This window comes from Malaya genurostris, chromosome 2 (assembly GCF_030247185.1).
Source record: "Malaya genurostris strain Urasoe2022 chromosome 2, Malgen_1.1, whole genome shotgun sequence".
Classification (NCBI taxonomy): Eukaryota; Metazoa; Arthropoda; class Insecta; order Diptera; family Culicidae; genus Malaya; species Malaya genurostris.
In genome coordinates this window covers 340461182-340485698 of record NC_080571.1, presented here as the reverse complement: position 1 = coordinate 340485698, position 24517 = coordinate 340461182, and the positions used below count along the sequence as shown (strand labels likewise).

Below are 24517 nucleotides of genomic sequence, written 5' to 3'. Positions count from 1 at the left end.
CGAACAGTTTTCCCTGCGGAACGGATGATACTTACTGGTAACAGTGACGCTCTCCCTGAACCTTGCGCAGTATGTTGACCTTATAGTAGTACCGCAAGGCACGGGACATTTTGTCGTAGTTCATGGAAAGGTGATTTTTCTGTTGACCCCAGAGCTTCGCCAGTCCGGCCGGGTCCACGATCTTGAACACACCGGTATCGCGACACTTCCAGGCGATGTAACGACTGTAACGCTGCGACGGATCGTTCAGCAGTTGTTGCAGAAAGTCCCACAGTAATCGGCCATCTTTTTGAATTAGAAAACAGAAAAAAAGAAACGTAAATATTTGCAACTCGAAAACTAGCAAACCACTCGGGTTGGTACTTACTGGTATTGGGTTCCGGACTGTCGGGGAAGAATTCTCGTTTCACCGGCAGGAACGCTCCGGGAGTTGTGGGGGCCGACGACGAGCCGTTCGGCGATGAGTTGGAAGGCGGTGACAGCGGTGATGGTTTTAGGCTAAGTGAATGCAAGTTGTAGACGCTGGTGGAGTTACCGTTGCTCAGCGAACTGGTAACATTGGTCGTAGAATTGCTGCTGGTAGAACTGTTGTAGCTGTTGGCACCGTTGCTGGTGATGCTGTTGCCACTGCTGGTGGTGTTGTTGTTGTTGTTATTGTTGTTCAGAAGCGCCGAAACTGGATACTGGAGAGTTTTAGTGTCGAGCAGTTGCAGCTGTCCGAGATGTTGTGTCTCCTTGGATATCGGTGTCAGCGGAGGACTTTGATTCTGTTGCGTTAGCAGCGGGAGTTTGCTGTCCGGGTGTGACAAGGTCAGTGGATGGTACCCGGCAGTGGAATTGTCTTCGTCCGAATCCGACTGATTGCTGCTTCCACCGGAAGTGCTGTTCTGGGTGTGACTACTGCTACTGCTGGATGATTTTTGGAATACATTTTGCAGCTGTTCCTGGTGGCTTTGGGGTGGACTTCCGGCCTGTGAATCGATAGACGGTGCCGGACTTAACGTGACAGAGTTGGATGCTGCCATGAACTGCTGCAGGTGGGAATTGTGGAAGAATGGGCTGTCCGGCGGTGCTAGGGCACTCCAGTTCGGTGTCGGCGGATGACTGTGAGGTGACAGCGGATATCGGCTGGTTGGAGTTACTGGACTACTGGGCAAATGACGGTGCAGGGTTTGTGCATCGCGAACCAACATCTGCAGCACATTATGTAGGACATCTCCGGCTCCGGGACTACGCTCGGCTAGATCATTTTTCGTGAGTACACAAATCGCTTTGCCGTTCATCTGAAACAGATCCAGGTCGAACTTGGGTAGATCGAATTCACGCTCGCAGAAGCGAAGAAACACGGCCACCTCCTCGCGACCCCAGATGCGTGGGTCCGTGTTGAGCTGCGGCGGAAGCTGTGTTTTGAGGTCAGCCAACGGACTCGGTGGTGCCGGTGGGTATCGCCAAAGTAAATCCGAACCCCAGATGCCGAGGGGCGTTGGGGGATTCAACGGTGACAGCGGTATCGGTAACATCTTCATCCTTGTCGTTTGTTTTTTTCCGAAACCCTCGTTTTGCACTTCTGCAAAATAAAAAATAATAGAGATAACGATCGGAAATTAGTACTGCTGAGCGATATAGGATGCGCGCTAAGCGCGTGATTATGTGTGTTAAGTAGGCAGTAGAAGGGTACCGTTTTGGTTAGAATTCCGAACAAATCAACTAAAATGCATTGATTATTGGTAACAGTCTGCTGGATTAGATACCGTCCGGAAATCGGCCCGGCACGGTAGGCTTCGGCTGGGGATTCGACGGACGGTTGCCCGGTGCCTGCAAAAGGTCATAATTTCATTTACTACGAGAGCGGAAAGCCAATCCGGGAAATGAGGACTGTCTCGAGGCGATTTTCGTTTCGTCCCGTCACGCCGTGGCCTCCTGCGTTGTGTTGTTGCGTGTGCACTAGTGAGTGAGTGAGTGAGTGAGTGAAGATGCTGTCGCTCCAACCGATTCGACTCGCCTGCTACGATGAAGAGGAGGATGTGGATAGAACGGACCAAACATTTCCAACCAACGTCAGTGGCAGAGAGCATCAGCGGAGTAGTGCTTTTGCTTGCTCGGATCGGTCACGGTAGGAGGTACCTACCAGAGTGGCCGCTGGCTGTGTCTGTCCGAGAGGGGGGATGAGGCGGCTATGAGTGAGCGGAGAATGGTGGCGGCTACAGCCAAAGCGTAGAGATGAAGTGTATTCAAATAACATCCGCTAGTTCAGGTTTTCAGCGGAAATTGATTTTTTTTATGATATGTAGGTATAAAAATATTTCTCATCTTCGTTCTTTCTTCGGGTTTGTCGGATGGCCGCGGCAGGGGGTTTCAGGTTTGGAAACCGCAGAAACGGTGGTGCAGCGGGAGAAAGTAGTACGGGCGAAGGGCGCTCCCGGAGAGAAGGTCAGAGCACCAGTTATAGAAGGGAAAGATGATGAAAAAGTGGCATCCCTCCTGTCTATGGCCGCTGATCATCATCGGGTGGAAGAGTTGCAGCAGCAGTGTGCTTTTTCTTGGCTCGTTTCCTTTCTGTTAATTATTTTTTCATCATTTGCTTTTTAAACAAAAAAAAAAGAGCTGGTTCTGTGTAAATGCAGGCAGCAGCAGCCCCCACGGCGATCGAGGAGAAACAAGCAAAGTTGGTTGAGATTCTTGCGGCGATCTCGAGCCAGAGGAAACGGGATGTGTAATGTGTGTGTGTTTTTACCGGACCCTTTCTCCCCGCCTTTGTTTCCAGCAGAGCAGCAGAGTTCGGCGGTTCTCGTGACAGGCATTCGAAAGGCAAATATTTACTTTGACCAACAACACAAGGAAACGAATCTGCTACTTTCGTAGAAAAAAAAAAACTACCATCGACCGTTTGTATTGGCACAAAAAAAACAATAAAGATCGCACATCGTTGACCACGTCTCATGCTTTGAATTTCAAAGATCGGCTATGGTCAATGCTCCTAGTTGCGGAATTTTCAATTCAAATAGTTTCTTGCTCATTTGAGAGGATAATCTCCTGCCGGCGTCAAAAGTGTCAACGGTGCAACACGACCGAGAGAGTGAAAATTTTCGGTCTCACTGGTGACCATCACTGAGGCCAACGATCCGCGATCGCAGCAAGCGGGATCGGTGATTGATTGATTGAGCTATCCGACAATTGCTGATGCTAGAAATTGGACTTTCATTTGAAATTCAATCGCATGGAAATATCGAACCGGATCGCGAGCGGTTTCAAGGCGTTTGTTTAGGAGCTAAATAAATTAAATCGAAAACAGGAAGTGTTTCGTTATTGTTGCGTATGTGTCGAGCAGTTCCCATTTAAAGTGTTTCGGTTCTGTTTTGGGCGTAACGCAAAACAATGCGTAGATAAATATGTTAACAGCATCGAATATTTACTTACGTTTCCGTTTTCGAAACTACGAAAACAACGCATTTTTTTTTTCAAAGCTAATCGATATTCGTGGAGAAAGTTTTTGATTGATTGATCGATGTTCTGATTCCATCTTGCTGTAGTTGACTGTCGTTTCCGGTGCTTCCGAAAACTGATTACTGGTGAGAATTTTAATACATGTCGCTCTCATCGAGGCGTAACTCCGGAATAGGAGCCCTGATTCGAATAAAATTTGATAATTCATTTGTTTGGAAAACTCGTTTAGGTCTTTTTTAATGCCAAGAATCGGATAACAACATTTAGTGCAAAAGTCGGGATCGGATTTTCCAATGTTAAAATCGTTTATAAACATTGTTTTATAAGGAGTGTATCGAAAATAAGCTATCCAGTTTTTTTATGCCCAGATCACATGCATGCTGTGCGTTCTGCTCTCAGCTTTCGTTTGTTTACTTGTTTGCGCGGTTGAAATTCTGCGTTTTCAAAATGTCGCGTATTGAAAAGGAAGTGAAAATTAAGGTTCTAGACACATGGCTAAGTGAGAAGGGTATTACTATGCGGAAATTGGCGAAGCGGTTTGGAATTCATCATGCCAGTGTTAAAACCATCATTAATAAGTTTGGGGAGCACTATTCTTTGGATGAGCTACCAGGAAGAGGCAAAACCCCCGGTTCTTCCAGCCCGAAACTGAACCAGAAAGTGGTATCTCTAATCATGAAGAACAAACCAATGTCAATACGTGATTTGGCCAAAAAAGCAGAAACCAGTGCTGAAATGATCCAGCGTATCAAGAGGCGAAATCACCTGAAGACCTACAAGAAGCAGAAAATCTCGAAACAAAGTGTAGAACAGAAGAAGCGAGCAGCAACAAGGGCCCGGAAATTGTATTCGCGTCTTTTGCAGTTCCCGGATGCATGCGTTTGGATGGACGACGAGCCTTATGTAAAGTAGTACTCAAAAACCCTTCCAGGTCCACAATACTTTACTGTCGTCGTTGGGGAGGATTCAAGTGGATAAATTCGGTCGAAAGGTACTGGTATGGCAAGCAATATGTTCCTGTGGTTTGAAGTTAACCATTTTTTACACTACCGGAATTATAAATGCAGAAATATATCGATCTGAGTGTCTCCAGAAGAGTTTTGCTGCCTTTATACAGGAAGCATAGTACACCTCCACTGTTTTGGTGGGATTTAGCGTCGGCTCACTATGCCAAAACCAGTCTCAATCTTTTTAGAGAGTCCAATTGGTTTCTTTCTGTTAAGTACAATTTTTTGTCGTGAATACGACCTACTTTACTATGGGACGCCTTTTCCAAATTTACTTTCTGAAAGAGTGATAAGTTTTTGATCGTTAATATCTCTTTTTGTATCTAACGAATCAACATAATATTTTGCTACATGCCATCGGAAATATGATCACAATTTTATGATAAAATTTTCAGTTGTGTGATATAATATCAAACAATTCAAAATTAAACTTTCCTGAAATGTTTGGTATAAACGAGTATCGAAGAGGATAATTCATAAGGCGCGTTTGCCTTTCTCGTATTTTTAAAGCTCATAGCTCAGTTATCTGTGAAAGGATTTATATAATCTAACTACCAATAGAATCGAATTTTTTCAACTTAAGCGTGTAAAGAAAAAGCATTGAAGTATTTCAATAGTACACTATTGAAAAACCTGTCTCATTTGACCCATGTCAACACCAGCCAATCAGAACGCGTTCTGAGGAAGAAAACAAAATATCTGCTGCTGTACAACAAATCGTTCGAGAAAAATGTTCTGAACAGCGTTTAGTATCGTAGTGAGTTCCACAATTTGGTCCTTCTGAAAGGCAGGAATGAATCCCGTACAGCATCCGGATAGTTTCTTTCAATGAAATGCAAATCCGAAATGATATATCGAAATTAAAATTCTATATGCGGCTATTTTTATAGCCGTTAGAACCGCCCATTAGTGAAAAAGCTACCAACGAAATCAGGTAAAAACAAGCCTCTCAACAAAAATTGGATCAGTTTGGATTCTATCGCCACTGCGAGCAGATGTATTTTGTGTCGTTTGCAAAGCTAGTTTCGCCTCCGACAAGAGCGATTACGTCACAGCTGCCAGTCATTTGCATTGGTGAAAAAGCAACGCTGGAGAGCATTACACAAAATCAACCGTTCTAATGGCTCTACAAATTTCCTAAAGAACTATTAGGATTTCTTGCTCGCAAATCGTCATGTCAGTTGTTTTCGTATTCACGACATCCAGTTATGTCTCTGACATTACCCACTCGCCTTTTTTTGCACATTTTACCCCGTAACTCCCGAACCTGAAGTCCGATCCGGGTAAAATTCATGATGAGATCCCTGGCCGCCCAACAACATCTGTTACTGATGAAAACATTGAATCGGCGAAGCAAATCGTGTTGCACAATCGTTCTTTACCGATTAGAGAGATTGCTGTGTTGTTGGGCATCTCTTATGGATCAGCCGAACACATTTTAACTGATGTTTTGGGTTTGAAACGCGTCGCTTCTCGGCTGGTGCCAAAAAAGTTGAACTTCAATTAAAAAACAGCGTTGGTTGTGTCGCAGTTTTTGGCCAAAAACTCAACCAATATCATCAACCAAGCACCGTACTCTCCAGATATGGCCCCGTGTGACTTTTTTCTCTTCCCCAGACTCAAATTGCCATTGCGGGGAACGCGTTTTGAGACCCTAGAGACCATAAAAGAGAATTCGCTGCGTGAACTGAAGGCTATACCTTCGGTGGCCTATAAAACTTGTATGGAAAATTGGATCAAGCGTTGGCATGCATGTATTGCCGCAGGAGGAGAGTACTTTGATGGCGATAATAAAGAAATTTATTAAAAATTGAAATTTTGCGTTTTTAATAAAATTCCGGTTCTTTTTTGATCATAAGATATATGAGAACGACAAAAATAGGTAAAAAATGTTTGGCCCTTTTCAAAAGACAGTTTAGATCAATTGTGGAAAAACACATTATTCAAATTAGTATTCAAAGTGGCTTCAAATCTAAAAGGGTGCTGCCAACGTTTGTTCGGATTGGCGCAAAATTCTTCATCAGTTTAATCAACAATCTCAAATCTCTCCATCAGCAGAATGAAAGGCGGAAATCCGGGTTGATGACTGTGAATATTGTTTGCGATATTTAGACCATACCATAGACAAGACTAGAGTAGAATTCGCCACAATGTTACATCTGAGATGTTAATTTCGCAACATCTCCAGAGTTGCTCAACGGTAGAGCAGTTCTACGGATTGAACAGGGTCACATTTTCCGGTTTGACGAGAGCTTGTAACAATATGAATACGGACTTGTATTTCAATAATTTTAGTCCATTATCATTGTTAGAATTTGATTTTAAATCCAATTCCTTACGAAGCGTACCGCTGTATGAAATTGTTCTACGGATTTTGTTATTGAACTTCCATGATTTGATTCCGGGATCAAACCGTTTTTGAACTTCTCGTCCGGACGAGAAACTAGGATCAGTTTAAACAGCAAAACTAAACCCGTTACGTTCATCAAACTACACTGAATGAAAGATGTAATTGCTGAAAAATCTTCTTTGATTTTTTTGTTCTGTGTTTAATTCCAACAACTCACAAACATTTCAAAACCCGCGCCCGTTGCGTTCTGCCTGTCTCAAAAGGAAGCTACGCGACGAAGGTGGCGAGCAACACAGGAAACGAAACGTCGCCTTCCGCCTGCTTAGATCGAGCAGGTTCTTGCCATTTCGGCAGAGATTTTGTAGCGGGGCGGTTGTTTTTTTATTTCTTCTGTTCGTGTGTGTGTGTGGGACTCCTTTCCGTTCGTCCATCCGTCTCGCTAAGACGGAAAAATATTTCGAGTCGCGCTCAGCATGCGATCCTCTTCCCGCCCGGTCCCGGTCCCGGTCTCGGTATCTCGAGCGTTCTAACGAAGGGAGGGGGTGTGATTTTTGACTAAACGAGAACGAGTACCGCGTGTTATCCGGTTTGCCCGAGGTACACTGTGAAATGCAGCCCCAATCAGGTGATACAGGGAAACCGGTACCGTGTTCACCTGAGAATAAATCAGCGTGTACCACCGGGTCCCAAATCGACTGTGCGCGCCGATCAAGTAATGCGGATGGACCGTGGAATGAGGTTTATGTACGCTTCATTAGTTCCTTCTCCTTTCTTTCTCGGTTCCAGGGAGTTCAGTTCCCTGCGCGATCCACGACCAGCGTCTTAGCCGCTGCCGCCACCGCCGCCGAGTGATTAAAGGACAGAGGGGGCCTTTTTACTACTACTTCTTGTTTATCTTCCCCCTTGTCTCTGCGCGGATTCCATCTCCTGTCGTCGTTGGGTTTTTATTTTCGTTGTTGTTGTTGTGTTTCACCAATCTGTTTTCCTGTTTCTTTTGCGTGTACGTAAACGCGTTGCTCTGGCCGCATAGAACCCGATCGCGGAGGCAGGTCCGGCTCGAGATGACTTGTGGTTAATTTTGTTTTTCTTTGTTTGAGTATTTCTTTTCGTCGACGTGTTTTTCTTCTTCTTTTCACGGGAAGTGAAACCTAATGTGTGTGTGTGTTTGTGTGTGTATGTTCGCGGGAAGAAAAATACCGATTCCCGAGATGAGAAGTTCATCTCAAGTTGAAGCAGGACGGGTTGCCAGAGAGAGAGAGAGGGGGAGCAGTCAAAGTCGTCGGGTAACAAAACGGAATAACCGGTTTAAACGGAAACTAAAATGATATTATAAATAAAGTTCATAAAGTTTTATTCATCAGCTTTTTCCTGTTTCGTCCCGCCAACAGATCGTAACCGGCCTTAATGCTCTTAAGAATTACTGATAATAGCGAAACGCATTTGTCAGCTTGGCTACGGCGGCAAATCGGGGAGGCAATCGAAGTGCGGTTTAATTACCCCTGGTTGCTACCGTGCTCCGCCAGAATTGAACCGAATCACTCAAGAAGAAAGAAAAAAAAATAAAACCACAACTCACTGCGCGCAGCACGAAGACGACGTACCGGGCCGGGCAACTGTAAATTTAAATCGTCGCTTCCAAGGACTGCAGATTGCGGAGACGCCGCGACGTGGAAACCGGTGTAGGAACAAAAAAAGCGAAGCAAAAAAAATACAGGATCTTTCCTCCGTTTGCAGCCGCCGATGTTGTGTTGTGAGACAGTTGACCTAACTGTGCTTCCGCGTTTCGCAATCTGTCAGAATAAATAGGAATCGATCGCAGTTGGCCGGACGATGAACAACAGCGGCAGCGGCAGCGCCGCAATCTGAATCGTGGCGTTTAATTAGACATGCGGAAAACATGGCCTGCTCGGAACGGTAACGACAATTGGATTATCAATTACAACTTCTTTTCTGGTTAACAACGCGGGTAAACTGACTGATTTGTTTATGTAAATACTGTTCGGTTTTTTATTTTATTGAATTCTAAACACTTTTTATTTCTTCTGCTTAGTCGGAGAGGGGGGCAAAAAAAAAAAACTTGCGTCATCGCGTCTCGGGCGGGCGATAATCTACCGCGTAAACGCTGTTCACGGTTTCCTGTTTCGTTGCGCGGAGTGTTCTAGGGTTAGCTGAATAGGAAAAAGTAAAAGCACTTCTCACACGAGTCGACGCCGATGATAATCGCGCTGGCACTCAACAAGAGCGCTCCGAACAGGAAAGGAAAGGAAAGGAATAGCATTATCGACCCGGTTGTGCGAGTGACTTCGATGTGGTGCCGTGAAAACAGAGGCATGCAAATAAACCGCTATTCATTTGCAAACTGGGTTCAACCTTCAAACGAAAGGTAAAAATAGCGAATTGGATGCCGGTACTTGGAGCAACAGTCAATTCCGTCAATATGAAGCTAAGAGCAAGGGGGGCCTAAGAGATGATTCGCACCTTGCGCACTACCCCGATTTACTACCGCTGGTGATCGCGCATACACGGTGAGCCCCACGATCAAGTAAGCGTAAAATGGAACCGTGAAATAGAACGAGTTCAAGCAGGAAGTTCTGATGGAACTTGACTTTTTGATTGTTTTTTTTTCTCTCGTTTCCAACACATGCTCGTTCATCCATCGATACGAAGAAGAGTTTACTTCCTTCTTCAAATTAAAGCTAAGATTGAAGCACTTCCTGGAACCATTCGAAATCCGAAGCATCCAGCCAATCGCAGTGAATCGCGGTTTGTGTGAAACCTAGTTCCGTAACTTCTCTCCAACGGGGGGGGCGAGGGTAGGTGACGACGACTGAGGCGGCGCCTGAATCACTGGCGATCAGAATGCTGTTGACTAGATAATTTCGCCGCTCGTTTACTCAACCCGACCCGACTTATTTGCATATCCTCTTCTTGTTGTTTGCTGAGACGGTGGGCTGCGGCTGTGTTTGTAACTATTTCGCTTGAAGTAGGAAGAAGATTAGCATCTCCGGTATTAGATGACAAAAAAACGCACGTTTCAGTCTTTCCCACAATCAACCACGTTCAGGAACGCCAGTGATGGCGGCAGCGGGTTTATTTACGATGGTGTCATAATTTGCTGTTTGCGAATCATCAGGATGGTGATGTGAGAACTATTGATATTTCACTAGGAATAACCGAAAATAAAAGAAATGTGACATCATTCAAATAGAATCTGTGCCCAGCATGGCAACCGTCTCGTAGTCGTGAGGTCGACAATTTTCACAGGACCATCTTGGCTAAGTTGACTAGATTGGAAACAATTACTCACTCGAGTGTCGTCACGGGTGGTGTTCGGGTAAACGTGCTCATGGCATGCTATGTTCGCCAGCTAACCCAGTCAGTCAGTCAGTCCTGCTGTTGGTTACAGTCTCACGAAGCAGCACAGTTTGTCTATATAGGAAAGAAAAACGCTTATTTCCGCATTGCTGCTGTTGCTTCACGCTTCGGGAATCGTCGGCGGCCACTGCCTATTTGTTATTATTCATTTCGCTCTATGAATATTCTAAATTGAAATGTCAAACGATGTCTCCGCCGCCGACTGCGGTTCCCGGTTCAAGATGGGAAATTTCCTGGCTCACAAACCTCAAACCTGGTGTCTCGCTCAGCAAGTCAAGTTAGTTACGAGATTTTATCGCTCTTATTATCTCACGTCTCACGGTGCTGCTGCTGCCTTCGTCGTCGTAACGTTTGTTCCTCAGCACCCCGATTCCGACAATTCCGTTTACGTCGCTGGTTTGGCTTATTTCAATAATAAATTTTATTATGTAGGTATGTATGTTATTTAATGCTTTTTATTTTTGCGCTCTCCCTACATCGGGTACGGGGGTCACCCCGCCGTTTGGCTAACTCACGAGCGGGATGCGATTCCGGTCGAGAGATAGGTTATGTTTACAAAACCGAACGATCTGCGCGCTTGCCAACCCGCAAAGGCGCGAGGCGTTGCGTTACGTCAGAGAACAGCACTGCCAGCAACGCTTGGAAGGGAGAAGTATTGTTTCTCACCGTTCAACCTCTTGGGCTGCTTGTTGCCGTTGGACCGTTTTGTTGTAGGTGGTTACATCATTTTCACTTTTCCTGTCGCACTCCGCGTACCGCACTCCAACCGAGGACGGAGAGTCGTGTCACACTTTGGGGCTCCATGAGTGCATAACACACCGCGCGGACGCGCGCGTGTCTTCCATCTCCAACAGGCCGCTGCTCGACGGCTGCTCTGTTGGTCGGGTCGCTCGCGCGAAAGATTCAATGAGCGAAGCGAAGAAAGCAAACCTCGAAAGTCGGTCAAAATTTTAAATTCATAATATGATTAAGTAATAGTGTTGGTCGTCGTAGAGCTGTCCGTCCGGTAAGTCGGGTAACGAGTTTTTCACTTCCATCAACGCTATGCTGGTAGACGGAGGAGTTACAATCGCCGTGGCGTGGTTTCCTTTCGCTATATGTTACGCATGTGGCCTAATTTTGTGCGTCATGTTGAACGATACTTCATCGAAAAGCTGGTAACTTTTTTCCAAAACCGCAGGTCGTTTCCAATAACCCAAGAACCAGTGCTAACTTGATCATAGCTAGTGATAACGGTTTTTCCCCCGTGCGGTAAGACCAGGTTGCTGTGATCATATTCTTTATAACCGTATCGATATAATCATTACGTACTTTAATCATATACCCATCAGGCGGTATGGGTTATCTCGTTCGGATGATGTCGCTTGGCAATGCACGGCCAGTTGATACCCGTTTGATGGAACGACTGCGAAATTAACGGCTTTCACCGTGTGCGCGCGCTCCTTCCCGTGCTTGCTGCTTTCACCTCTCTCTTCCGGTCCGGATTCCGGTATGCTATGTTCCCATGAATACACACACGCATGCCAATGTGTGATTGCGACCGAACCGAGTGAGTGTGCCGAGGGAAAAAGCAAAAGACATTTCACGATTCAATGTCATTGCCAATCGATTTATGTATTGCCCACTTCATTGCGCTTCCGTGTTTGCCCACCTATCTCTCTCTCTCTCTCGCTCACTCTGGGGGTGAAACCTGACGACACACTAATTTTAATACGATGCGATTCGATATTCTTTTTTACCTAGATCTGGGCTAGGCTAGCTTCCGCAGTGAGTGTGCTTATCATGTTAACGGATTACCGGGAAGACCGTTCGATCGTTGATTGTTACACGTCGTTTAAAATGGCATTTCCGTGTTTCGTTGCCCCAGAGGCTTTTTGGCTGTGTAGGAATTTTAATTTGTTTCTTTATCTCTGGATTGTGGGTATGCTGAAGGAAAGTCGTTTTTGGTCGTCCGGAAGCTGGATAACTTTTGACCGAGACTTTCTCCGGGTTTTGTGTCCAATGTTCAAGTTTCAATCGGGTCAGTGTTGTAAAATGCGTACGAATTTGAACTCAAGCTTTGGAAAAAGCATCATTCACAAACAAACTTTTTTTTCGTTCCAAATGAGGTCGAGTTGTTCGACAACAAAAAGAATACCGCGTGACAAATTTCCAAGTGATTTGTTTGACGTCAAACAAATCATCGGACATAAATCCGCGATACATTTTAGAGAAAACGGTGATGCCTCTATTAAATGTAGACTGCTTTTTTCACCTTAGCAAGCGTTGCCTCCTGGGATGTGGCGCACGGCAATTCCCAGCAATTTTGCCTTAAATCAATTTGAAAAAATGTCGCCGCCTGCTAGTCTACAATAGCATGCGTACAACGTGCAACTGGTTTGAACTGTACTGTCAATTTTGAAACCGATCTTTTTGCTCGTCATCATTAAAAAAGTTGCATTCGGTTAGTTTCGGTTTCTAATTCTATGAGAAAAATGCAAATGAATTTTCCTACCGCCTACTGACACGTGTCAATGATGGCTAGAACAGTGGTCTTCTATTTACCTGTGGAGAAAGAGAAAGAAAAATATGTTAGAATAGGGTTGGTAAACAGTTAAAAACAATAGAAAAATTTGAATATTTTTATAATATGAATGACTAATTTCGGAGTATGAGTAAAGAGCAGAATCTAGAGCTATAGATGAATGGTTCGTTGGCTTTGAATAACAGGTACAAAATTACGCTTGTGCTTAGGAAAACACAAAAAAATATTACGTTTGAATAGTTCTATGTATCCTCAAAATATGAATCTATTTGTAGTTTTGACGTAAATACGTCTTCACACCGTGGAAGAATGGGTAGAACTTAATTGTGAATATCTCGAGTTGTGCTTAACACAGCAACACCATTTTTTCTTCAGCCATCAGAAATATGAACAGCAATTTATAATTGATTGACTCATTTGGATTGGATCCTAATTCTGGAGCTAGATCTTGGAACTTTATTTAGTACCATAATTAAGGTTCGGAACTCGTATGTAAAATTCTGACGCAGTAACAATTCTGGATCAAAATTTAGAATTTTGCAACAAAATTCATTCATGACTGACAATGAGCCCCTAAAAGTCTTCAAATTGCTACGGAAAACAAAGTGCCCTACAGAGCGTTTAAAAGTGTCGGGTCTTTTTTTTTTTTTGCTTAGACTGATTTCTGGTTCGAACACAGTGGTTTTTTTCTATTGTACCGATGATACGAAATAATTTTAATAAAAATATCCTATCGATATTTTATTGTATTGAAAAAAACACAAGCGAATATCAATTCCTCAATCTTTAGTTTCCATTTACAACGAACTGTTATATCTGTTATAATCAGTGCACAACCCGTAAATTTTTCCACGAGGCGCCACTGAAAAATATCAGAAATCAGGTGTATTGAATTCAAATTGATCTTTATACGAAATTCGGTACTTGCTATTCACTTGGCTATTCAAAGAAATAGCTTTTGAAACATTCGTCAAAGTGACAAATCCGTAAATAATGGGATCACATGCAGAATAATACGTTGATCATCATTTCAATCATATTTGTGGAACTGGTATTCTGCCCGTGTACATTGTTTTCAGATTTGTTCTGGCGAGCCTGACAAAAAAATTGTAAGCGCTATCTGCTAAAGTGCTTTTTATACTTAAGTCAATATTCCTGAAATTTTCAATCCATTTCAGGTTTATTCAATTCCGTAACTTTTTTTTAACTTTCATGTCTGTGATAAAAAGTCAAATAAAAAAATTGTTCCATAGTCTGTTTAGAAGAAAATTATCGAAATATGCATGTATTTTGCTGATAAAATGATGATCTTTACCAACGCAAAAATTCAAAGACGTCGACTTGATCAAAACCGAGTTTTTGACTGATTTATCCAAAAATGTAAAATCAAATACTGCTACGAAATACTGGTACTCGAATAGCACTAAAATAGCTTCTTTCTTGTAGAAGATTTGGTGACTATCAAATATCGAAACTATTACATACCCACCATACAGCCCAGATATTGCACCTTCAGATTTCTAATAATTGTTCTGACGGTTGACGCAAACCGTCTTAAAAAAAGAATGAGGTTGACGCAAGTTTTTGCTGGCATCTCTTTGTTGTTTGACTCGAAAACAACTGGTAATTTAGGGGTTTTGGTTAAGTAAGTCAGTTTTGTGCACATTACCGATTTCAATATTTCTTCACGTTTCACGTCTTAGACTCGTCAGTGCAGAGCAGTTCAAAATAAACTGCTTAATGCCATAATGCCATTTTTCTACACTCAAACAATGATATCGAAATGCCTGTGAACATATTTGGAGACTCAAAAAAAAAAAACCCAAGTACAAAAATGAATATTCGGATAAACTTCTTGTTTGGTAAGCGCTGTGAAGCTGTGGATAGAATTTTCAGATTTTTGGAACATGAACCAGAATCAGTGCAATTTAAACTAAAATTTTGTCGAGTTTTTAAACTACCCAGGTGACCAATAAGCATTGATATTAAAAGTAAAATAAATCTTGGAGGAATCAACCGTCAATAATTTTAGCTCTATACAAGCAATTTGAAAGCTTGACGATAGTATATCGACCAGTAATGAGAATATACAATGCACACTTGCTGCAAATAAGTATTATCAATGATTCAATTTCGGAAAAATATATTTAGAGCAACTAAAACTTCATTCCAAAAATGTGCAGTCATAATGTGGCATGGTTCCGCGCTTATCCTGTGTCATGATGTAGCATTATTTATTGTATGTGAAATGTCTATTTTGAAATAAAAAAACTTGGAGTAGGTAATGTCAGAGACATGGCCGCGAGATTGACGTAGGACTCGGCGAATGACCAGAAACAGGTTAAAGTCGCTAATCGGAAATGAAATGAAACGTAGGACTGCAATCAAGATGTGTATAGATATTAACTGATTTGATACCGTTTGATTTGCGTTTGTATTCTAGAATTAGACAGTTTAAGACAGTTTCCTAAATAAGTAAAGCGTAAACCGTTACTTTCGGGGTCCTGAAAAGGACCGTTAGGGGCTTTGCAGTTCTGCAAAAGGATTATTTTGTTATGGATGATTACGTTTGTATTCCAGAAAGAAGGGCACTAGTCAAAGGTATTTGTCCTAGAACGAATTCATTACATGAATATAACCGTCGTACAATCGCTCATATATTTTATATATCCCAATATTCGATTTCCGGCTTTCAGGTATATTCATATTCATTTTCGGCTTTCAGAAGAAACAAATTGTGGAATTCTGTACGATAATAAACGCTTCGAACATTTTTCTCAAACGCAAAGCAGCCAAATGCTACCTTTGTTTTCGCTCGGTTGGTGCGAATTTCGCACTGCGAATATGGCACAAAGATAGTCCAATTATTCTAGATTTGCATCAAACTGATAACGAAATAATTTTACTAGTTCTTTCGTTAACATTCAGAGCCATTAGAACGGCTGATTTGGTGTAATGTTCCTCACCGTTATCTTTTGCTCCAATGCAAACGACCAGCAGCTGGATGACGCAATCACTCCTGTTCTGAGGCGAACGTACAACAGAAGAACTAATTTATAACGATTTATTAGAAGTTCAGTTTTTGCAATGACTGAGCGGAAACATAAAGGAAAGGGCAGACAATCAATACAACCTTCATAGGGGTCTGTCGGTGACGATGTCCAGCCAGCGACTGGCACCATTGAATAAGGTGACGAGCGATTATAAATACACTCTCCTACTCAATGCTTGATCGGAGAAATAGGTATAAAGCGAGAAGACTAGTGTTTGATGGACAGAGAAAATGTTTGGATGTAAGGTATCGGTCGGGTGACGGGCAGGATGTAGACCATGTTCGATGTACGTTCTACTATGTCTGTCTGGCGTTTTAGAGTTACTAAAACAAGATTCAGAGTGGCGAAATGGTAGCGCGTATGCACGAAATGCATAAGAACGCAGGTTCGAGTCCTGTCTCTGAGCGTATCTTTTTCCAAAAATTCATCTTTTCTGTTAGTTTTTTTTTCATTGGGCTTCTCCAATATATGTTTCCGCTCAGTCATTGCAAAAACTGAACTAGTTTATGTTTTTCTGCGTTTAGGCTTTAGAAATGGAGCTTCAGATTCGTCATTGACTGAAGCACCAGTTTTAGTAATACCGGATGGAGTTCCACTGTCTTGGCATGAATGGCAGCCTCCGTTCATGGATTGTCATACACTGAAGCTAGCAAAGAATCGGTTGATTTTGATGTTTCGTTTTTGGATCTATTTTTTCACTATTTATACAATGTTTACACACTAAACATGATATTAAAAACAATCTCATTTGTTTCGTGTAAGTATTAAATCGTACACTTTCGGGTTGTGAAATTTCGAAGATGCGCCCAGGTGAGCATAGTAAAGAAAGACGTAATCCTACGTCAAAAACGTTCCAAAATGTATTTTACTCTGTTAAATTTCAAAACCGGAAAGTCGTCGATTAATTTTAACACACACAGAATGAACTCTGAACGATGTTGACTTTGAAATTTCGTTTTCGTTTGAAAAACAAAAAACGGAAACTGACCCAGGGTAGTTTCCTCAAACAAAAACCCTTCTCATGAGTCTGGTTGTTGGTTTCGCACTTGGCAACGGAAGTGTGAGCAAATCCGATATAAGAATCTGGTTCGAAATTGACTCGATTTTCAGTTCAACAGCGTTAAAACTAGGTTCGAAACTGGCATCAAACTAAGGGCATATTCAGTAGTGTTCTAGTTCTAGATGCATAATTTATGTCAGTTACAAAATTTAAATCTGAATTTTATAACTAGAAAAACTGGCAGCCCCAGCAGTGATTTACTCGTGTTTCAAATATACAAAAAATAGAACGGCATCGTAGACCAGTTTTAAATTTGACAGAAGAACTGGTCGAATAAATGAAAATAGAACGGCTTACTGGGGATACGTTTGTTTCAGTTTCAGTTATATTATAGACCACCCATATGAACCTTGCAGCTGCTGAATTTGCTCTAACGGTTTGACAGCTGTTCATGATGGAAACTGGGTTAGGTTTGGCATCAAGCGAAAACGACAGTAGATTCTTTCCCTTAAGGGCTTGTTCAGGAGTGTTCTAGTTGATGCAGAATTTATGTCAGTTACAAAATTTAAATCTGGATTTTATAACAAGAAAAACTGGCAGCCCCAGCAGTGTTTTACTCGTGTTTCAAATATACAAAAAAATAGAACGGCATCGTAGACCAGTTTTAAATTTGACAGAAGAACTGGTCGAATAAATAAAACAAGAACGGCTTGCTGGGGATACGTTTGTTCCAGAGTCTGTTCTATTATAGATCTTCCATATAGAACTTCTAGCTGCTGAATTTGCTCTAAACGTTGGCACATGAACTCAATCGCAGTAACCGTAGGTTAAATGTTTCAATCAACATTCTTCAGTCGAAACGGTTGGTGTTTTGGGTGTTTTGTGAAGCGCGGGGGCCGTTGATTTGACGTACATTTGACACTGTTTTTAAATAGAACCGAGAAACCGTCCGCAGATCGGATCTAGCACGGGAAGTCCAGTGATAAGGTTTGTAGTAAGATAGAACCATCTAATCAAGTGGAAAACCTGCAAACTATTTCACTATTTTCAGTATTGTCAAGTAGTGCAATCGTTGACATGAAAACACAGAAACGCCGAGGCCTACTCAGTTTTTATGGTTTCGGAAACAGTAGTGTTTTTACCGAAAATAGAAAAAAAAAACATTCAATTGTAGTGACATGTTCTGGTTTCGTTTTCAACATTACAGTAGCCAGCAGCAGGTCCAAGACCAACGAAATCCGGTTTGGATCAACATTCCTTAATACATGTTATGCTCCCAGGAACGGACGGAATAACTCTCGATTGGTGGTAACCAAACAGGAACGGGTTTTTCGGTGGTGTTCCAATATGTGCTTTCAGTTAGTTTAAACCGATGATATAACCACAAAGGAACTCGCCCGCTTTCCGGAATAATAGAATGTTCGGTTGGGCCGAAAACAAGTCACCTTCCAACAGGACAGGACCACGGCCACGAGTGAAGGGAGGTTGGTGTTGAACTTGCTGCGGAGAACGGGTTGGCAGCGGGACAGGAAATAGCTCTCGCTTTACGTCGTCGTTGTTTTTTGGCGGGACCGAACTTAATTAGTAAAGCCCATTTTATAGTAGTGAGCAGCGTAGTTTACCAGCTGCCCGGGCCACGGTATTCCGCCACGTTTCCTTTTGTCATGGGGGCCACGGAACACGGGACGTGGATACCGGTTTTGGTTCGTTTGGTGGCAATTAATGTGTGGACTCAATTTCTGTCGGCGCGTTGACATGGTCTCGGCCAACTTATGCCAAGATTTGTGCAAATTTGCTAAATCCGTTGCCGGAGTTATTCGTGTGAGCCGGTTGTCGACAGGAGAAAGAAACCAGTACACACACACACACAGAACCGCACAAAATTGGAAGCGGAAATGGCGAATAAAATTTAATATTTCAATTTTCGATCCATTGCCTGTTGTTGTTGTTGTGGTTGTCGGATGAGGTTGTTTCACTTTCGACGTCCGCTCGTTTATCTCTGTCGAGGTTTGGAGATGTATATCTCTTTAACCGAGACCAGGTACCAGCAGGGTCGTCTGAGCGTAAGAAATTTCAGCTTGACGTTTTATTTTTGTGCTTTTTCTTCCCTAATTAACTTGTCGATCCATTTAAAATAATAACCGCTCATTTCGTGTTTGTTGATTATCGGGAAGAGGATGATTATTTTTCCCTTCGAAAATTGGCTCAACTGGACGGGAGTGATTTGTCCACCGTTTTTTTTCTTTCAACATTTCGGACCCCCTCGCGCGGGTCCACAGGGTCCACCGGACATGCCGCTCTAGCAGCGAACAGAGAGATCAAAAATCAATTTCCTCAATTTATATCACGAACCGGAAATTACTCTTACTAAACCTATAAATACTTGTCTCCGTGTTCGTCCAGTTTGTGTTTGGTTCGGTCTATGAAGAGAGAAATGAACATCGGTGGGGCCGTTTTTCGCCACCCAGGGAAGCCCTGTTCCGGAATTGGAACTCTTTACCTACAAATTCGCGTAGCGGGCGGTGTGCGGGAAAGTAGGAAAGTTGTAGAAACAAACAGCAAACAAAAAAAAAAACAGTTCGCGTTGTTACACTACTGTCCGTCTGCCGGCAAACTACACACTCCGTTCGGCCAGTTTCTGTTATGCATACATTGTCTACACTTGCCTCTATTTATAGGACCTTTTTTCCGCGCTATCCGTCGGAATCAATATATTTATGAGGCGATTATTGTTATGGGGTGTCATGACGCGGGGAGCGGTGAGTGGGAAAGCAAACAGGAAAATGAGCAATTAATTTGCTTTGTGTGGCAGAAATAATTCCTGATATTAACCCCGGAATTGACAATTTATTGCTCTATATGGTGCGCACAGTCGGTCGGTTTATGCTTGTGTGTGTGCGTGTGTTTGTGGACATTCAATTTCCATAACAATGCTAATCGCTTGATAACGTAATCCCCGGGAGACTTCATCACTCGACTTATCGACTCCGATGATTAATTAGCGATACCCTCCCAGTCAGCAAAGCAAAGGTAGATCGTATAGAAGAGATGTGATTCTACGGCGTTGGAGATTCGTATCGTAGCATTTGCATAACGTAACAATGCGTTACGTCTTCGTTCCCTCAAAAGTAGTAGTAGGCTGTGGCGAAGTAACGAAGTAGCAGCGACGGATGCAGGAAGTTCGCGCTCAACGAAGTGTGATGCGAAAAATATGTGGTGAGAAAATTAACATTCCTTTCTAAGTCAGTCGCGAGTACCTGACGGTGTGTGTGTGTGTACCAGGGAATGGCAAAGTCGACAGCCGGAAAATCAGAAACCTACCCGAAAACAAAAACAAAGCAAACGAGTAAGAACAATCGGCGCTAAAAGCTAGGAGCTAGGAGGGGTAATGGCGAAGACGACCGCGACTAACCATCACACACCACGACCACGACAGCGACGGTGACGACGTGAGCGAGCAGGCAAGAGTCAGACACATTCTGCCGAGGTCAAATTGCAAATAAGTTATTTCCGGCTTCACGTACGCGAAAAACATTGTGCCGTTTATGTGTGTACGTACAGAAGAGGCGAAAGAACCCGGCCTGGTGGAAGAACCCGCAAGACAACTGCTAAGCGGACGCGGTAGAATGATGACCGAGTGGACACCGGTGATAGGTAGGTAGGGTGGCCGCTCGCTCGAGCCGGACCGTGTTTCGCTGGTGGCGATTGTCGTTTGGCAGGTACTGTTTTATGATGATGAAAGGCAGGAAGTTTCAGTACATTTTTTGTTTGCAGTTGATTGATCCGCAATCAGAGCAGGTGTTGTTTATCCGTTTTCTTGTTTCCTAAAATCTATACACAGTTCACGTACAAATTCAGTGAACAGATGAATAACTAAAAATACGTAGCCTACCCTAATTTATCCAGAAAGCTTGTCTGAATAAGATGTGAATGAGTACAAAAAACTACAAGGATCAGCCCCATGGGGTTGTTCGAGCCATTGATGTGGAACAAGGCAATCAAAATTTCTAATGATCTATAATCAAATAGTTCAATCAATCGTCACACTTTTGAATCCGCAAATGCACGAGAGTCTGCTTAGATTGATCTTTATTTGGAACCAACACCGCACACGCGAACCCAGAATATAGACTCTATTTGTCGTGATTTGTATTTGTTTTGTAGCCGACGAAATTACATCAATAGCCCAAAGGTATGCAATTATATGTTTGTACATACTTGTGATACAGATATCGATATTTAAGCTTCTTTTCGCCAAGCTTGTGTTCAAGTTTTGTATGCAGTTATTTTTATAGCGTTTTTCTACCTTTACTGCCATTCTGCGACTTCGGTTGAAGCGATAAACTTTTTCTCATTATCTATCGAGTTCATCTTATATAAATTGGAAATTAATCTTATGCACTCCAAATTTACTCTGGGGTAGTTGTCAATTTCTCAGGCGAAACGACATAACATGGAATTTCATCCGAACCTGCATGACACAAGATCAGAGCATACCAATTAAAGCTTCAAATCGTTTTATGGCACTTTTTGTCTTGCTGTCAAGCAACAACCTACATCTAGCATGCTACTCGGAGGACTGAAACGTTAGCTATAATTTTGCTTCTATTTATAGATTCGCGTGCTTCCAACAGCTCCGCCTTTGCATCGATTGGCCAATCAGAGCGATGCTTTCCCTTTGATGTGTCGCTTACTCCTTCAAAACAATCGACTATGGCAGGGAAATCCGATATACCGGAGATTTTTTGTAGACAAAATAGGACATTGCTAGCTATTAATCAACATTTCAATGATATACAATTAAAAATACATGGCTATGAATATTCAAATCAATACGTAGAAATATTTCCAATCAAATTGTGACATAATATTAATAGTTGATACAAAATTGACTGAGCTGTAATTGTTCAAAACCTGACCACATTTCGACCTGTATTTTTTTGAGTTTCTAATTTGCACCCCTATATAGAAACCAAAAAATGTGTTCCACATAAAAAGTCACATGAAAGTCACAAAAAAATGATATTGATGTTTGACTTAAACAACAAATGCACTACGACTTGAAGAAAGTATAGGAAATTCAATTGAAAACTGTTAGTAATTCGATGTTTATGCAGTTCAAACAGCTGCACGAATTCAAGCGTTGTATTAGTAAACTTTTCCTTAACTAAAATGTCCTAATCACAACCAATCGTTCTTCACTATCATCAAATTTATCTAATAACGCCTAATAAAGTCAATAAGAAGCAATATTGATTTGAAAACTGAAAACAAAAAGTCGTCGGTCAAACCACCAAATGCGTTACCATTTGGGCTTTTTGGTCCATGCCAGAGTGGAAAGCTAGTCTATAGGATTCTTCAGTTCGCATAAAGACTGTCCCAGAAAGTATGGACGCAACCAAAAACCGCTGCCATTTCGCAATGGCTCAGAATCTGTCAATTTTTATGGCTGCGTCCTGTTGTTTACACCCTTCTCTAACCACTTGTGCAGTTGTTTATTCGTTTTGGATTAGTTTGTTTCGAAATGCGTGGACTTTCAGCAGAACAACGTCGAAAAATTGTGTACAAATGGTGCACAGAACGCGGACTGTCACTGAGAAAGATAGCAAAAATGGAAGAAGTAAGTGAAAACGTCGTGCGAAATGCAATCAGGAAGTTCGGTGAGGATAACACCTTTGAGGATAAACCGAAAACGGGTCGAAAAAAAAGGTCCTGCTAACCCTCAGTTGGATAAACGTACACTGAAGGCGTTCGAGCAAAAAAAGGAGGTTTCAGTTCGGAATGTGGTCAAAAAAGTGGGCACTTCGAAATCAAATGTTCTTCGTGCTAAAGAACGTTTGAATCTTCGAACCTATAAGAAGCAGAAACAACCAAAACGTAGTCCGAAACAAGAAGCATCGATCAGGCCGAGGGTTCGAAAGCTGTACAATACGATTCTTGCTGGAACTTTTGAACTGCAAAATCATGGACGACGAAACCTACGTGAAACTCGATTACAAATCCTTGCCGGGACCACAATATTATACGGTGCGAGAAGGGCAAGTGTTGAACCAGTCCGAGACATCGATTGAAGTCGAAAAATTTGGTAAGAAAGCTATGGTCTGGCAAGCAATTTGTAGCTGCGGTAAGATTTCTAAACCCTCCATCACCACTGCTTCAATGAACAGCGAAATATACATCAAGGAATGTTTACAAAAACGACTTCTACCCATGATTCGAAGCCACAAGGATCCTGTTGTCTTCTGGCTAGATCTTGCTTTTTGCCACTACTCGAAATCAACGGTAGAATCCACCAAATTACCAACAATTTCGACCAATTGAGGAATTTTGGGCATTAACGAAGGCACATCTTAGGAAACATGTCTCGGCAGCCGAAACCATTCAACAGTTCGAAAAAGATTGGAAAAAAGTGTCAAAACTTATCGCCAAGAAGTCTGTACGGAATTTAATGAGGAACGTTCGCAAGAAGGTGCGCCAGCTATTCTACAATGGCTAAGTAGCAAATGCTGAGAATAATATTCTGTTGTTGTAGTCTAATATTATCAGTATATCAAATAAAATTTGAATATCTAACACTTGCGAATTATTTACAGCGAAATCTAAGTGCGTCCGCACTTTCTGGGACAGTCTTGATTTGAATAACAGCTGTTCTAGTTCTCATCAAGCTATGGAAAAAAGACGAGTTTCGTGTCTTGATAAAACGGTAACGGTGAAATTGAATGATTTGCGGTACGAATTGGTCCAGCATCCCCCGTATTCTCCAGACCTGGCCCTCAGCGGCTATTATCTATTTTCGATCCATGAAAAGGTTACTCTAGGGAAAGAAATTTTCAACGAATTCTGAGGTCTTTGCGGAAACGCAAGCCTAATTTGAAGGTTTTGACTAAAGTTTTTTTTTCAAAGGGCTTCAAAATGTGGAAGAATCGATGGGTCAAGTGTATCGCTTTCATGGTAGACTTTTTGCCTGTTAGGCCTGGGACTTCTCATCGCATGTGGTAAAAGAAAAGATTCTGTTAGAAGAAGAAAAAACAGACTTAAAACTGATACACTGATGAAAGTTGCAAAAAGCATACCAAAATACTAGTGTCTGTGTTTTTGTTATTATTTTGTGATTAATAAGTATAGCAATTTTAATGGAGTGAATTTATTTTCTTTACAAGCGAATCTGCCGGGAGTTTTGAGCGGACCGTTGGAACAAGTTAATGGAAAATGATAACCTGAAATTCAATAAGTTTCACAGAACAAACAAGCATTTCGATCAATTTTCAATTATGAGAACAAAAGTTGTTTCTAATGGTTTAAGACTTAAGAATTTATTTTACAAATCAGCTTTTCCATGCAGTTTGATTGGCAGATCAAAGAATTAAAATGGCAATTATTTTCATTAATATTCGGCTTCGCTTTCATGTAAAATGCACTCGATCTTGATATATACAGAAGAATTAATAGAAATCAATCTTTTTAGGGACTCGTAAATCGATCCAAAAGAACTTTTTACTATTTTCTTCCATTGAAATGAGCAAATCAACGGCAGAAAAACTAACAAAATTTGTTTGTTGTATTTTGTTCTCGTCAGCTCCGCCTTTTCGACAGGTACACGTGGCCGGACGCCAATATTTAAAGATTCATATTACTGACGTATCACTTAATTCGTATGCAGCTAAATTTCGATCAATTTTCTATGATGAGGAATAAAGTTATTTCTGATGGTTTAAAACGCCAGAAGATTTTATTCAAAACATCAGCATTTCCATGCAGTTTGAT

At 42.0% G+C, this 24517-nt stretch overlaps 1 protein-coding gene across 2 annotated transcripts in view; it reads right to left on the bottom strand.

Annotated features, from left to right (window-relative positions):
- The window catches only part of LOC131431794 (ets DNA-binding protein pokkuri), a 65548-nt gene that overhangs the window by 2093 nt on the left and 38938 nt on the right, over positions 1 to 24517 (bottom strand). For both annotated transcript variants that reach the window (XM_058597683.1, XM_058597684.1), the window contains 2 exons: positions 368 to 1567; positions 36 to 285 (listed from right to left, as the gene is read on the bottom strand). In XM_058597683.1, coding sequence (XP_058453666.1) covers positions 36 to 285; positions 368 to 1526 — 1409 coding nt within the window. In that variant the 5' untranslated portion in view covers positions 1527 to 1567. The remainder of the gene's footprint in view (positions 1 to 35; positions 286 to 367; positions 1568 to 24517) is intronic.